This window comes from Colletotrichum abscissum (genome assembly GCF_030869225.1).
Source record: "Colletotrichum abscissum strain IMI 504890 chromosome Unknown Scaffold_4.1, whole genome shotgun sequence".
Lineage (NCBI taxonomy): Eukaryota > Fungi > Ascomycota > Sordariomycetes > Glomerellales > Glomerellaceae > Colletotrichum > Colletotrichum abscissum.
Genome location: NW_026850320.1, coordinates 297875 through 310396, shown reverse-complemented (window position 1 = coordinate 310396; position 12522 = coordinate 297875). Strand labels below are relative to the sequence as shown.

General features: G+C 55.4%; 4 protein-coding genes across 4 annotated transcripts; 1 reads left to right on the top strand and 3 right to left on the bottom strand.

Moving 5' to 3' along the window:
• Positions 1–1146: 1146 nt before the first annotated feature.
• On the top strand, positions 1147–2770 carry CABS01_02039 (oxysterol-binding protein; the record flags this gene model as incomplete). The annotated part of the gene is made up of 3 exons (XM_060535418.1): positions 1147–1368; positions 1479–1798; positions 1894–2770. Coding segments are annotated over 3 exons (1419 nt in total), but the record flags the coding sequence as incomplete, so codon positions are not given.
• A 965-nt stretch (positions 2771–3735) lies between these two features.
• On the bottom strand, positions 3736–5634 carry CABS01_02038 (ubiquitin carboxyl-terminal hydrolase; the record flags this gene model as incomplete). Its single annotated transcript, XM_060535417.1, has 1 exon — positions 3736–5634. One exon carries the CDS (start codon positions 5632–5634, stop codon positions 3736–3738), a length of 1899 nt encoding a protein of 632 aa, XP_060395722.1.
• Positions 5635–8904: 3270 nt separating this feature from the next.
• Positions 8905–9906, bottom strand: CABS01_02037 (uncharacterized protein; the record flags this gene model as incomplete). Its single annotated transcript, XM_060535416.1, has 1 exon — positions 8905–9906. One exon carries the CDS (start codon positions 9904–9906, stop codon positions 8905–8907), a length of 1002 nt encoding a protein of 333 aa, XP_060395721.1.
• Positions 9907–10393: 487 nt separating this feature from the next.
• Positions 10394–12045, bottom strand: CABS01_02036 (alcohol dehydrogenase GroES-like domain-containing protein; the record flags this gene model as incomplete). Its single annotated transcript, XM_060535415.1, has 2 exons — positions 10394–11795; positions 11885–12045. The coding sequence occupies 2 exons, from the start codon at positions 12043–12045 to the stop codon at positions 10394–10396; spliced, it is 1563 nt and encodes a 520-aa protein (XP_060395720.1).
• Positions 12046–12522: the final 477 nt, after the last annotated feature.

Here is a 12522-nt window from a genome sequence, read left to right as displayed (position 1 = left end):
CGCATCCGTATCCCCGGTGGGGGAAGCAACTTCACCGGCAGCTCGGTTTCGGGCGGGGTGCAACTCGGGCCCGATCGAGGACCGAGCTCCATAGGGCAGGTCCGGACCAGCCCCATCTAACATGTGGCTTAGCCATGAGATTCAGATGAGCACGTGTGTGGCTTGAGCACCAGGGCCCCACGAAACGAATCGGGCTGGCTGTCATCGTGCAGGGACAGTACCTTAGGAACCTATGGTGTGCTGCAGCAGCAGCGGCCTTTCCGACGGGGAAAGTCACTGTGTGCCAGTCGGGTGTGGAGGGTCCCAGGTCCCTTGAGGTTTAGTGCGAGAGGCGTCAATGACGATGACGTCTCCGTCTCATTATGTGCGCGCACACGACACTGGACACACAGTCACTGACGCGAGCTAAGCCACGCTCCATCCCATCATTTTCGCCTCTTGCAATTAGTACGGCGCATTGCTGCAAGTTGGTCTAGAAGCCACGGATGCCAACTGGTTTGGTAGTGGTGGTCGACAAGACAGTTGACGTCAACTCTATCAACCAGCTTCCCACACCACCCACCAGCCCCGTCATCGCATCGCATTGCCCCTCGGACATGGAATTAAACAGCAGCAAAGCTCCTTTGGGTCTGTCCGTTGGTTTCTAACGGTCAACATTTAATTTCCACGACTACTTCCAATCCTCTTGGCAAACACCCTCACTGTTCAAAGCGAAATAAAGAAATCGAACAAGAAGCACCTCACGAAACGGACCACTCTCAGCTCTCATAGCTGTGTCTCCATCGCCTAGTCAACCAACCGAGCGGATCGACTTCATTTCCCAACTCTTTTCTCGAGGTTCCCTGTCGTTCATCGGTAGTGGAAACATTCCTCCCGTTTGGCCCTACCGTGGACCAACCCAGACACCAGAACTGCAAATCGCAGCTCCCAAATCCCTGTCCAGCTGTTGGGGTGCCCCGCCAAAAGCTGTTCTGAGCAGCAGGTCCCGTAACCAGCACAGCGAGTGCGGTCATTCAGCGGCGCCCAACCCCTGCGGCACTACGACATCCCACTTTCCCATAAAGACAGGTCCAAGACAGCTCACCACACGCGGGTCCTTTTTCAAGAGACCCCGCCTGCAGGCCGTAACTTTTGGGAGAAACTTAGACACAACATACATCCACACGCACACACACGCACCCTCCAACTCCCTATTCCTTCTTCTCCTATATTCTCGAAGCCATTCACAACTCTGACGACAGCTGCCTCAAGTCTGCCACAACATCTCACACCCAACAACCGCGACCCCTCGAATCCACAATGGCGGCCCAGACCCCAACATCAGCTCAAGCCCAGGCCAACCAGGGCAGCTGGGGAGCTTTCCTCAAGGTATGCCCTTCCTCTGCTTCCTCTTCGCTACTGAGTCTTCCAACTTTCCCTCCCACCCCTGACACGAAAAACGTAGCAGCTGACAATGGCATTTCGCCGCCCTCTCACAGTCCATCGCCTCCTTCAACGGTGACCTCTCCTCCCTGACGGCCCCGCCCTTCATCCTCTCCAGCACCTCCCTGACCGAATTCTCCTCCTACTGGTGCGAGCACCCCTCCATCTTCGCCGCCCCCGCAAAGGAGGCAGACCCGGCCAAGCGCGCCCTGCTCGTTACAAAGTGGTTCATCAGCACCCTCAAGCAGCAGTACGCCTCCCGCAGCGAGCAGTACGGCAACGAGAAGAAGCCCCTCAACCCCTTCCTCGGCGAGCTCTTCCTCGGAAAGTGGGAGGATGACGCTGGCACGACGGAGCTCATCAGTGAGCAGGTTAGGTAAGAGAGCCCTTCTTCCCTCAAGAAATACTACAGACTCTAGAGCTCCAAATCCCCAAGTTGGGCACAAGACACTGACCTTCGTTCGCAACCAGCCACCACCCGCCCGCGACAGCCTACTCCATCACCAATCTCCCCACAGGCGTCCACCTCGAGGGCTACAACGCACAAAAAGCAACCTTCAGCCGCACAATCAACATCAAGCAAATCGGCCACGCCGTCCTGACCATCCCGACCCCAGATGGCAAAAAGGAGACCTACCTCATCACCCTTCCCGCCCTCCACATCGAAGGCCTCATCTTCGGCGCTCCCTTTATCGAGCTCGAGGGCACCTCCTTCATCACCTCCTCCACAGGATACACCTCCAAGATCGACTACTCGGGCAAGGGCTGGCTCTCGGGCAAAAAGAACAGCGTCATTGCCTCCGTCTACCCGACAGGCAAGGAAAAAGATGTGGCCTACAACATCACGGGCGTCTGGACCAAATCTTTTGAAATCCACGAGGGCGCCGCAAAGCACAACTCCTCCAAGACCCTGATCGACACCTACGACGCATCGCAGCACCCAACCTCCAAGCTCATCGTCGCTCCCCTCGAGAAGCAGCACCCGCTCGAGTCCCGCCGCGCCTGGAAGGGCGTCGCCGACGGCATCGCAAAGGGCGACATGGACCTCGTCAGCCGCGAAAAGTCTGCTATTGAGAAGGCGCAGCGCGACCTCCGCGCAAAGGAGAAGACGGAGGGACGCTCCTGGGACCGTAGATACTTTACTGATCGCCATGGCGCTGGCGATGCCGTGCTCGAATCCCTCGGTGGCGCCGTTGGTCTCCCTGCTACGGGCGACGCGGACAAGACTGGTGGTCTGTGGCGGTACGATGCCGAGAAGGCGGATAAGGTGCGCAGCCAGGCGGCGCTGAGCGAGGCGGACCAGGCCAAGATTGCGGGGGAGATTTTGGGACAGCAAAAGTCATCATGAGTTACGACGTACGACGAGAGAGAGGAAATCGATAATGAGGAAGGGCTTGAGGAATTAGTGTTTACCGGCATGGAGTCTCTAGCGTGAGGAGCTTCGCCTCCAGTGAGGGGACGGGAAGACAGTCTCGATGGAAACGTTTGCTAGAGTTGGCGAACTGGCGCATGGGAATGTTCTTCATGTGGCCGTGAGCCCGACTTCGCGGCATATATGAGCACCGAGTAGAGTACAAGTAATCGTATAAAGTCAGGTTAACTTTGCTGCGCATGCAACATGCCGATTGAGTACCATTCGCGTGGTAGTCCGTATTATGTTTCCTTTCCTCATAGGCTACATTGGGCTTTCGGACCGACGTCGATTCCACACTATCCTGTGTACCCTGGTGGTCATCTCCAGCAATGTGATGATCGATGTCAAGGTCCCCAGAATAATCGGTATGCGTGCATGGTATCGTCGAGAGAGCATTCTGCACGGTAGACAGAGAATTCTGGCCATGATTTGCGACGCTGTATTGGGCTTTATCCAACCTTGTCTCTGGCAAAGTCGATTGTCTTTGCCCCTCGTACTATTTATGTACTTCGTCTCTTTACAACCAGGTTTCTACCTTCCCCCCTGATAAGAACACAAAAAAAAAGCCAATTCTGCAAAAAAATGCTTCTAACAACCACCTCAAATGCTGATCGGGGTTCCTCGCGGCTTTGCCCACCATGTAGATGCATAAACAATAAGACTATTACGCCAGCCGATGCATTTTTTTTCTTTCTTCCCCAAGCAATCGTTGTGTGAGTTTGTGCGCGCATAAGAGCATGTGCGTGATATGTTCAAAACATTGGAATCTCAAGAATGTATGCAGGCCAAGGTCACCGCAGCATTGTAAGTTTCATCGAGGCGGTGGCCGTGTAGGCCCGGAACGGCTCGAACTCGGGAGGCAACGTTCTAAGCTGCGAGGGAACGTTGCCAGCCTCGCTCTACGGGCTGTCATCCCTCTCGAGCTCGTAGAATAGCAAGTAGACCTCACGTCGAAGATCGAGGACCTCGGCCGTCTTGGCTTCGCGGACCTTCTCGTCGCTGATGCGCCACCAGCGATCAGCGGGCTGCTTCTTGCGGGACTTGTGGACAGGAGGCCGAGGCACTACGGCCATTGGTGTGGAGTGAGGCGGACTGCTTCCCAGTGTGCTGTTTCCATTGACCTTTTGTGAAATCTTTGAAACGGTGCTCTTCGCCGAGGCAGTAAGTGACCGTACAGATCGGATGCTAGCCGAATCGGGCTCTCTCTGCCTGTCGCGTGGAGCAGATGTCGGACTAATTCTCTTCCTTACTCGGTCCTTCGGCGAAGCGTCGGATGATGATAGTGATCGGGTAGAGGAAGCCGTCTCGGAGCTCGGCGTCAGAAGGTCGGGTGTCGATACGGCGGGACTGACTCCCCGAGCAATGGCATCGAGTTGCGGTGTCGATGGCTGTGGGGTGGCGGCGGGACTCGCCGTTTTGCTGTAGATGCCTGATGGCTGGAAGGTATTCTGATTAGAATACGGAGCATACGTATTCTGTCGTCTGAACGATTCGTAGTGTCCACTATGATGGCTTCCCTTGTGGGTAACGAGACCCAACAATTTGTAGTTGCGACGATCGCGCAAGCCACCAAGAGGCAATCGCTCTGGAAAGGCAACTTTGGCCGAGTTCTTGGTCGACGTTTGGTCATAGATGGACCGCGAAAGATGGACGGCAAGGATGCGGGGGAAGGACGTGAGGCGCGTCGACCGTGCGATTTTACGCTTGGGCGCATTGGCAATGTTCGGGAGGAGCACATCCTCAGGGACATGTTCCGGATCAAAGTCAATTGCATGGCGCAACTTGCGCACTGCCTCCTCGAGTGCGGTCCTCTCAGTCTCGTTCTGTGCGTTTGCTAGATCGCTCTTGAGGGATTCTTCGGCATGAATCAGTCGGCATCTCTCGCACTTGAAGTCTTCAATCATTTCCGTCTTGAAGATTTCGTCAAAGCATGAGCTGAGAGTGGTGGAGCTGACTTGGGGCACATTCAACGTCAGCATGTAGAAGGACTCCTCTCTTGGCTTCGTCTTGTGGCCGCAGGTCTGACATTCGGATTGGGATTCGTATTTCCCTTCCATGGGAAAGCCTTCGTCTTCGTCCAGAGGCGCATGTATGCCATTGGTCTGTATCTTGGGTACTGTTGGTGTAGGCAATGCTGAGGAGGACTCATCGCCATTGCCGTTGGCCAGGTTGAGCCTTTCCAGCTTTTCCTGCACTGCGTCGCCATTGACAGAAGCACCTACCGAGGTAGCTCGTGAGGCTTCCAATCTTGCGTGGGTACGTGCTCTCTCGCCGGCGTGGTACTCTTCCTTAAGTCTCTCGGCCACTATTTGGAGAAATTCCTGGGCATCTTGCTGCTGGCGACTAATGCGCTGCCTAAATGCCGTCTCAAGTACTCTCACGAATTCAATCGCAGAGATTGATTTCTTGTAGATGGGCCTTTCGTTGAGTGAATCAAGCATATCCTTCAGTCCTTGTGTTACCAGACCGCGTTGCATGCCCTCAATCTTCCATTCCGGGTAGCTCTTGCCGGGCGGCTGAACCAATTGGGAGTATACGCCTTCATCGTCAATATTTCGGCGGTGAGTCTCGCGAATTAGGTACATGCGCAGCTCGCCGAGACCCGCGAGGGCCTGCAGGGTCGAGTTGATGAAGCAATCATTTGCAGCATTGCGCAAGCCGACGACGCCTTTCCTACGTGACGATGAGGTGCTGGACTCGTCGATTGTAAATGTAGGCGCAAAGACGTAGACAAGGGCAATGGCAGCCAAAGATGCGCCGGCGGCGTAGGAAATCGTGGTCACGTTTTTGTCGGGCATATTGGAAAATGGAAAAATCGGGAGGCTCGGGACAGTCGAGGCAACGTGGAGGAGATCGGATTTATGCGCGGACGAGCGCGATTCTCGGGGATGTGCGGCTCCTGGAGGAAGAATAATGGTCAGCACAAGTGCCTCCGAAGAATTGTGAAAAAGTCCCAAGGCAGTGGTCGTGGTGCGTTACACCCGTCTTCCCGAGGGCGCAGGACGGAAGCCAAATTTACCTATGCTTTCTGTAGGTAGAGGAATCGCAAGTTCATAATGCTGTGAAGACCGGGCCAGTAGGGATACAGGGATCCAACATTGTCTCTCCAAAACGCTGGAGACGGCTTGTAAAGAGTTTGGTTGACGATGTCAAGCCGCAGAGGGCAAGGCTGTGGGAGAAGCTCGGCGTAAGGCGAAGGGGAAGAGGAGGAGAAGTGACGAGGAGAGAGATGAGGCGAGAACTGGAGAAGGAGGCTAGAAACTGGAGACGTGGACTGGGAAAGAGGGTCTGCGATGGAACACACCAGGTTGCTGGAATGGATGGACGGGGGGTGGCAGAGTGAAAAAACGGGGTAAAATGGAGAAATCAAGTAGGTGGACGGGGGTTCACCACCGACCGAGGGGATCGGGGGTCGGGGGACGTAGGCAAAGGACGCAGTACGGTCAGTGGCGCATGTCGTTTTCCAGGAGCGAAGCGAGAGCGGCGGCGACAGCAGCCAGTATTGCCAGCAGCATGAGAATGCGACGAGGATGGTAGCAGATGGGCTGCAGAACGTCTGTCTGCTTTGTTGGTCTGCGTGTGTGCGCTGTTGGTTCAAGAGAGCCGAAGAGCAGGCATTACTCCTGTTGTTTGCTCTGTCAGTCAAAGGAGGGCCCCTCCAGCCGCGGTTTGAGAGTCGGTGTGCAGTCGGCGGGGGATTATACGGCTAAGGTACCAAGGTAAGACAAAGTACATAGACGGGATGGGAAAGACGGGAAAACGAAAGAAAGTTAAAGTGCAGGATACCTAAGTATGCATACACAACTTGCCCGACTGCTAGGTACACACAGAAAAGGGAACGAAGGAGGTAAAATGCAGGAATCCAATGGCTCTCGGCAAAATCCCATCTGGCAAGGGAACGGAAAGAATGGAAGGTGTTTGGCTGCGCCTGCCGCCGCCTCATTATGCGCGCCGCTGCGGCCGTCATTGCATCCCGTCAATTGATTCCAGCGAGGTAGGCAGTACCTTAGGTACCTGTAGGTACTCTCCCCATCTACACAGTAAGAGGGCACTCACCGTTACCGCGCGTTGCCCCGACGCTTTCCTTTTCCCAAGGTACGTTCCCCATATTGCTTCCTTCTTTGCAAACCCAGCCTTCCCATTCGGGTCTTCCCAAAGACGGGCCGCGCTTTCTTTCCTGCAACTTTTTCTTTGATTGGACAGTTGCTGAAGAAAGCGCGCCATGATCTCGGAAAGAACTCCTCTAGAGCGACCCTGCCTCCAATGACATCTTTCGGCCTGGGAACTTGTTTTTTAATTGGCAAGTGCCACTGCTTTTTTTTTTTTTTTTTTTTTTTTTTTGGGGCCCCGGCACCACCCGCTCGGCTCACTCGGCCGCCGTTGTTCCGACACGGACTGTGGTGAGGATTCAGGGCCCCGCCATGTCACTTCCATCACTCCCCTGTCTGCCAGGCCCGGTACGCAAGTCAACCCCGAGCTTCCATTTCGAGTGATGCATTGCCTTGAAGGCATGGGGACAGGTCTGACTTAGACCCCCTCCCATTCCTCCTGTCAGTCATCGGCCGATGTGACTGGCCCGCCGCATAGTCAGCAGTCATAACGCCTGTTCTTCGATTACCTTACTTAGTCCGTCAATGTTGAATATTGGTACTCAACTTTCCCAACCAACAGATGGGTACAGCAGCGTTGGTACGTTATCGGTGTGCCCCGCGTCTTGCCGCCTCCAGTACGCCGACCTGCATGTTCCACAACATCTTCTGGAAGCCCGCCGCCATGGCTCTAGTCATCAAGCCCTGCCCGCCCTGATCTCGCCGCACCTTACCTTGTTCCGCTGGCCCAACCGCAGACTGAGAGACTCGCGTCTCTATCGTATACGTTCCTGCAAGGCAACCACATTCAAGATGTGATCAGCACTCCTCAAAGCCACTTGATTGGAGACCGAGGCCACCATCTTTCCCAGTAGCTTAGTCGCTGCGACGTGGGGGGTTGGAGAAGCAAAACTCTCCAATGCAACGTCACCCGACTTTCAAGTTTCCTCACCAAAAGGACCGCTCTTCCGCGCCCGCTGACCACCATCGCTCCGATCCTTCTCTTATTCGTCCGCCGTCTGTACTCCGGACACCAACCATACTGCACATCGAGAGAAGAAATCCCCGATCTGTCCGAACCATCAGACGGTTCCCCAGCATCCTGACACTATGACGCAGAGGTATTCATACAGCAGTGGCAGCACTCGATCCCAGCACCCGACATCGCTTGTCAGAAGCTGCGGACAGAAACCCGACTCTAGTCAGAGACCTGCCGCTACCCCTCAGTCCTCTCCAATGTCTGAGATTACCGGCAGCACCTGTCTTGGGACCCCGCATCAAATGCCCTCGTGGACAGCTTACACCGCCGACTCCTTTCCTCGGGAATTAGGGGCATTCGACGGTAGGTATTGCTAAAGCGCTACAAGCAAAAGCGGGAGACAGCATCCAACGGCTCGTCTACTCCGCAAGAATCGAAGGCGAAGGCGAAGGATCATCAGCCACCAGCCGTTGAGCACCAACACGTACAAGAGCTGACACGAAGAGCCGAACGCACCCATGGACATCGAACGCACGCCTATTCGTCGGTGGCATCCAACATGTTCGCTTTGCGTAATCCCGCGGCGCAGCAAGTCTCCAATGTGCCGCCCGAAAGCGAGCATATCCTATTCTTCAGGTTATCTAACGCGGTATCTATCTATCACAGCTACAGAAGAGCAACGCCATGTTGAAAAAAAGACAACCTTATCGTACACTCCAAGACAATCCGCCTAGACCAATGACCTAATTTCTAGGGAAATTGACGTTGCTAACCCCAGATTCCGACCCCGGTTCCCCAGGCTCTGCCCTCCCAATACATGCGGGACAGTGCAGCTTGGATCTAGCTTGCAGCAAGCTGTCGGGCCGCATCTCAAGGCAAAATGGCATTGAGATCAGAAGTGGTGGCTACTCAGGGTATCGCCGAGATACTCGTCCTTTAATCGGGGAAAAGCGAAAAGAGAATCATGAACATTTCGCACTCGCGATCACCGCATCGAGCTGCTACTGCACCGCATTGACTGGCGGACTGTCCACTGGGTGACTCTTCCAGTCCCAAATTGACCCGTTCAGGGCTGCCATCTTGACCCAGTCGCAGCACAAGTCAGTCGCATTCTCATCCCCATAGAAAGACGTTGGGATGTCGTATTTCTCGATGGCTAGCATTCCCTCGGGGTCGTACTCGTCCCATCTTGTCGTCTCTATTTCCGGCAGGTCGCTTTCCACATCGGCAAGCACAATCTTGATCTTCCGGGGCGTCAAGTGGTCATAGCTGTTCAGCATATGGTAGTAGTCGTCTTTGATATTGATCCGTGGCGGAACTAGTGGTCGTGCGAGAACGACTTGTTCGAGCTGGGCTGTGTTTGCTATGTCATACCAGAGCCAGTGGCTCGACATGGGTGCATTGAATAACACGACGCGCCTCAGGTTGGGCCACAAGCTCCAGCAGTTGACGGTGAAGGTCTGTTGCATGAAAGTCAGAGCCGGATAGTCTCGTAAACAGATGAGCTCCTCGAGCTTGGATAGCCGCTGGAACCCGTCCGTCAGAGTCGGCCTGACATCGAGGTGGTCATCGTATCCAGACAAGGTCCCGAACGGCATGTCGACGATAAGGCGCTTGAGGGTGTCGCAAACCTCGCAAAAGAGCTCGCGCACCCACATGGCCGTCGGTTTATCATCTAGCGACTTTCCAAAGGGACTGAGGTAGAGGGAAGTGATGCATTTAAGTGATAGGGTCGGCGGGAGACTTCTAGGCGACGGTGAGAAGAGACTCAGCAGAAGCAAGCTCAGGCGGCTTGTCGAGTCGATGTGCATGCATCGCTTGCGGAGCAGCCGGGTACTGAAGTCATATGTTGAGCGGGAGACGCGACTGAATGATATCAGGGCTTTCGTTGCACTATGGGACGCAGGCAAGATTGACGATTCATTCGGTGGGAGAAGACTCTCGATGATGTTCAAGACGAGTTCCAGCGGCAACCGCTGGCGCTGAACCTGAGAAGAAGACATTTGCGTAAAGCAAGGGAAAAAGGCACGTAGGTTTTGCAGATCTGGCTGAGGTCCGGTAACGCAACAAGCGGCCGGGAGACTCTTATCTGATGAGCTTAATTGACGGAAACACACTGGCAACAAAGACGGATGTTGAGAGGAATGAGGGGAGACGCAAGCAGATACGCACGGGGTCCAGGCACCAGGTCAAGCTCGGTGAGGAGTGGCTGACCCCGGGTAGCCCCCGCTTTTCCCCGTAGCGCCCAATCCGGGGTCACATCAGTCTGCTTCACCGAAGGTCGGGCTTCGAAATTCACATTATTCTCTTAGAATCTTCCCATTAGCAATGATCATGTGCAATCTCTATCTTTAACCAATTCTAATTCGCCTGTTGACTGCCTCGATAGGTGAATTATCCAGCATTTTGGCTTGATCAGACTCCCACTATGTAAACCCCATCGTTTGTATCATCATTCAATCAACTCGGATGCTATTCCATCAACGCTCGTCATGACGAGCCATTTTCGACCGCAATTTCCGCTGACTTGGGCTGCCACAGAGAGTTTCTTCTCGGCGCCGCATTCGACCTGTCATCAGTCTGCTCGTCAGAAAAGCTTCTAGGAACCGCATCGCCCGCTGGCCCAGCCTGCCATAATGTCGCGCTTCCCCTCCGCAGGCCAGTGTCGGCAAGCTTCTGGGCGGTGAACTCTGGGCTCGACGCCTGCGACGTTTCCGAGGGCTGAGGCTCTTCTTCCGCGACGCCGTCCGCCATGGGCGAATCAACCAGCGCGGGCGGCACGCTCGCCTCTCTCGTGACATCTTCCTGTGCGGCCGCGGCCCCCTCTGGCGCGAGACTGACGACCATTCTCCCGCCGCGGATCTCGCCCTTTCTCATTCGTTCGAGGCCACGGTTGATGCCCTCGAATCCTTCTTCTACACCGAGGACCTCGGGCGGGCTGACGAGGCCGCTCTCGAGCAAGCGCTCCAGCCACGTCACGAGGGCTTCTCCCACAGCAGGGACCTCGTGGAAGACCTTGATGGGGACGGTGTGGTATGCGACTGCCTCTGGTGCCTGCTCCTTGGGTAGACCAGTCAGACCGATGAGGTGCTTGACAGTCGGCGCCGAGTTGCGAGGCGTATCCGGCGGGCTAGGCGGCGCGTTGGCATCCTGCGACGGTGTCAACGCGCGGAGCAACCAGCCGGCGGACTCGCGGCCGCTAGTATCCAGCGCGAAGCGCAGGTCTTTTCCGACGTTGGCGCGGATGATGTCGATGGCGCGCGCAGGGTCGTGACTGTCGACGAGTAAATCGGGGCGGAGGACAGTATGGTTCGACAGTCGGAGGCCGTGACGCAGCTTATCTACCACAGTAACGACCTTCAACCCCGCAAGCCGCGCAAGCTGCACAGCCAAGTTCGCAGAGGTCGACGACCCGCCCCAGATGACGACCCAGTCGCCCGCCGTGGCCCTTTGATGGTTGCCGATGCCCGAAAGACACTCTGCCCTGATATCCTGCGGCAGACTTTCCGGCGGAACGGAGCGCAGGATCGTCAGCAGATCCGGCCCGTCGAGGACGTGGGAAAAGTCCACGCCCATGCAGACGGCCAGGGAGAGCGCGGCAGCGACGAACGCGACGCCGAGGGTCGCGCCGGCGCGCGGGGAGACGTTGGGCGGGATGCGGGCGGCGTTGAAGTCTGAGGTGACGACGTATTCCTGGTAGGCTGCCTTGCGAAGGTCGCGGTAGTCTGTGGAGATGACGAGGACCTGGTCGCCTTCACGGAGGCGGCTTTGACTTTGCTTTTGGGAGGTTGTTGCTGCTGTTGTCGATGATGGTTGCGGGCGGCGGACGACGCGGCCTACGAGTTCGCGGCCTGAGATGTAGGGGAGGGTTGGGATTGCGAAGTTGAAGTCGCTAATGTTTGGAGCAGTTTGTCAGTTTTGGTTACTCTCTCTTTCTCTGAGGAAAGGCCTGCTTGAGACGCCGGATGAGAAAAGACATACGGTGCTTTCCAGTCGATTGGGTTGAGACCGATGTGCTCCGTCTTCACCAGCACCTCTTGCTCATTTTGGATCTCGGGAACCTGGTAGCCTTCCGCCGTCTCGTACGGCTGCTTCGCCGCGTGGAGGATGAGCACGGTCTGCGTCGCTGGGATTTCTGCCATGGTGACCTGATGTTCTTTCAGGGTCTCGCCGTTATCATTGGCCAAAGTCTAACGATCGTTCAGGGTGAGTTGTTCCCTTCTGGTAGGTATGGGATGGGAAAGTGGCTGTCTGCGGGCGTCGTGTGTGTCTCGTAGTTTTGCTGCACACTGTCTCGTCTTGGGCAACAGTTCCTATCTCAAAAGATGACGCAGAATAGGAAAGTCATAAAAGTCAGAAACTCGGAATGCAAGACCCTTGGGTAGAGAGAAAAGGGGGAAGAAGGGACTTGGAGAGGGATACTCCAAATCTCACAATAGAATTGTTAAACTTTTTTTTCTTTGCATTTCCTCTCTCGTCATTTTCTCTAGCAAAAGATAAGAGCCATTTTGATTTTACACCCCCTCCCGGTGTTCGGAGTCGCTTCTTGTTGTCGATCGGAATTGTCGTTCCTTTGGGTGCGCTGGGGGGGTATTACGTGCTCTCGTAGTCCCGCATTG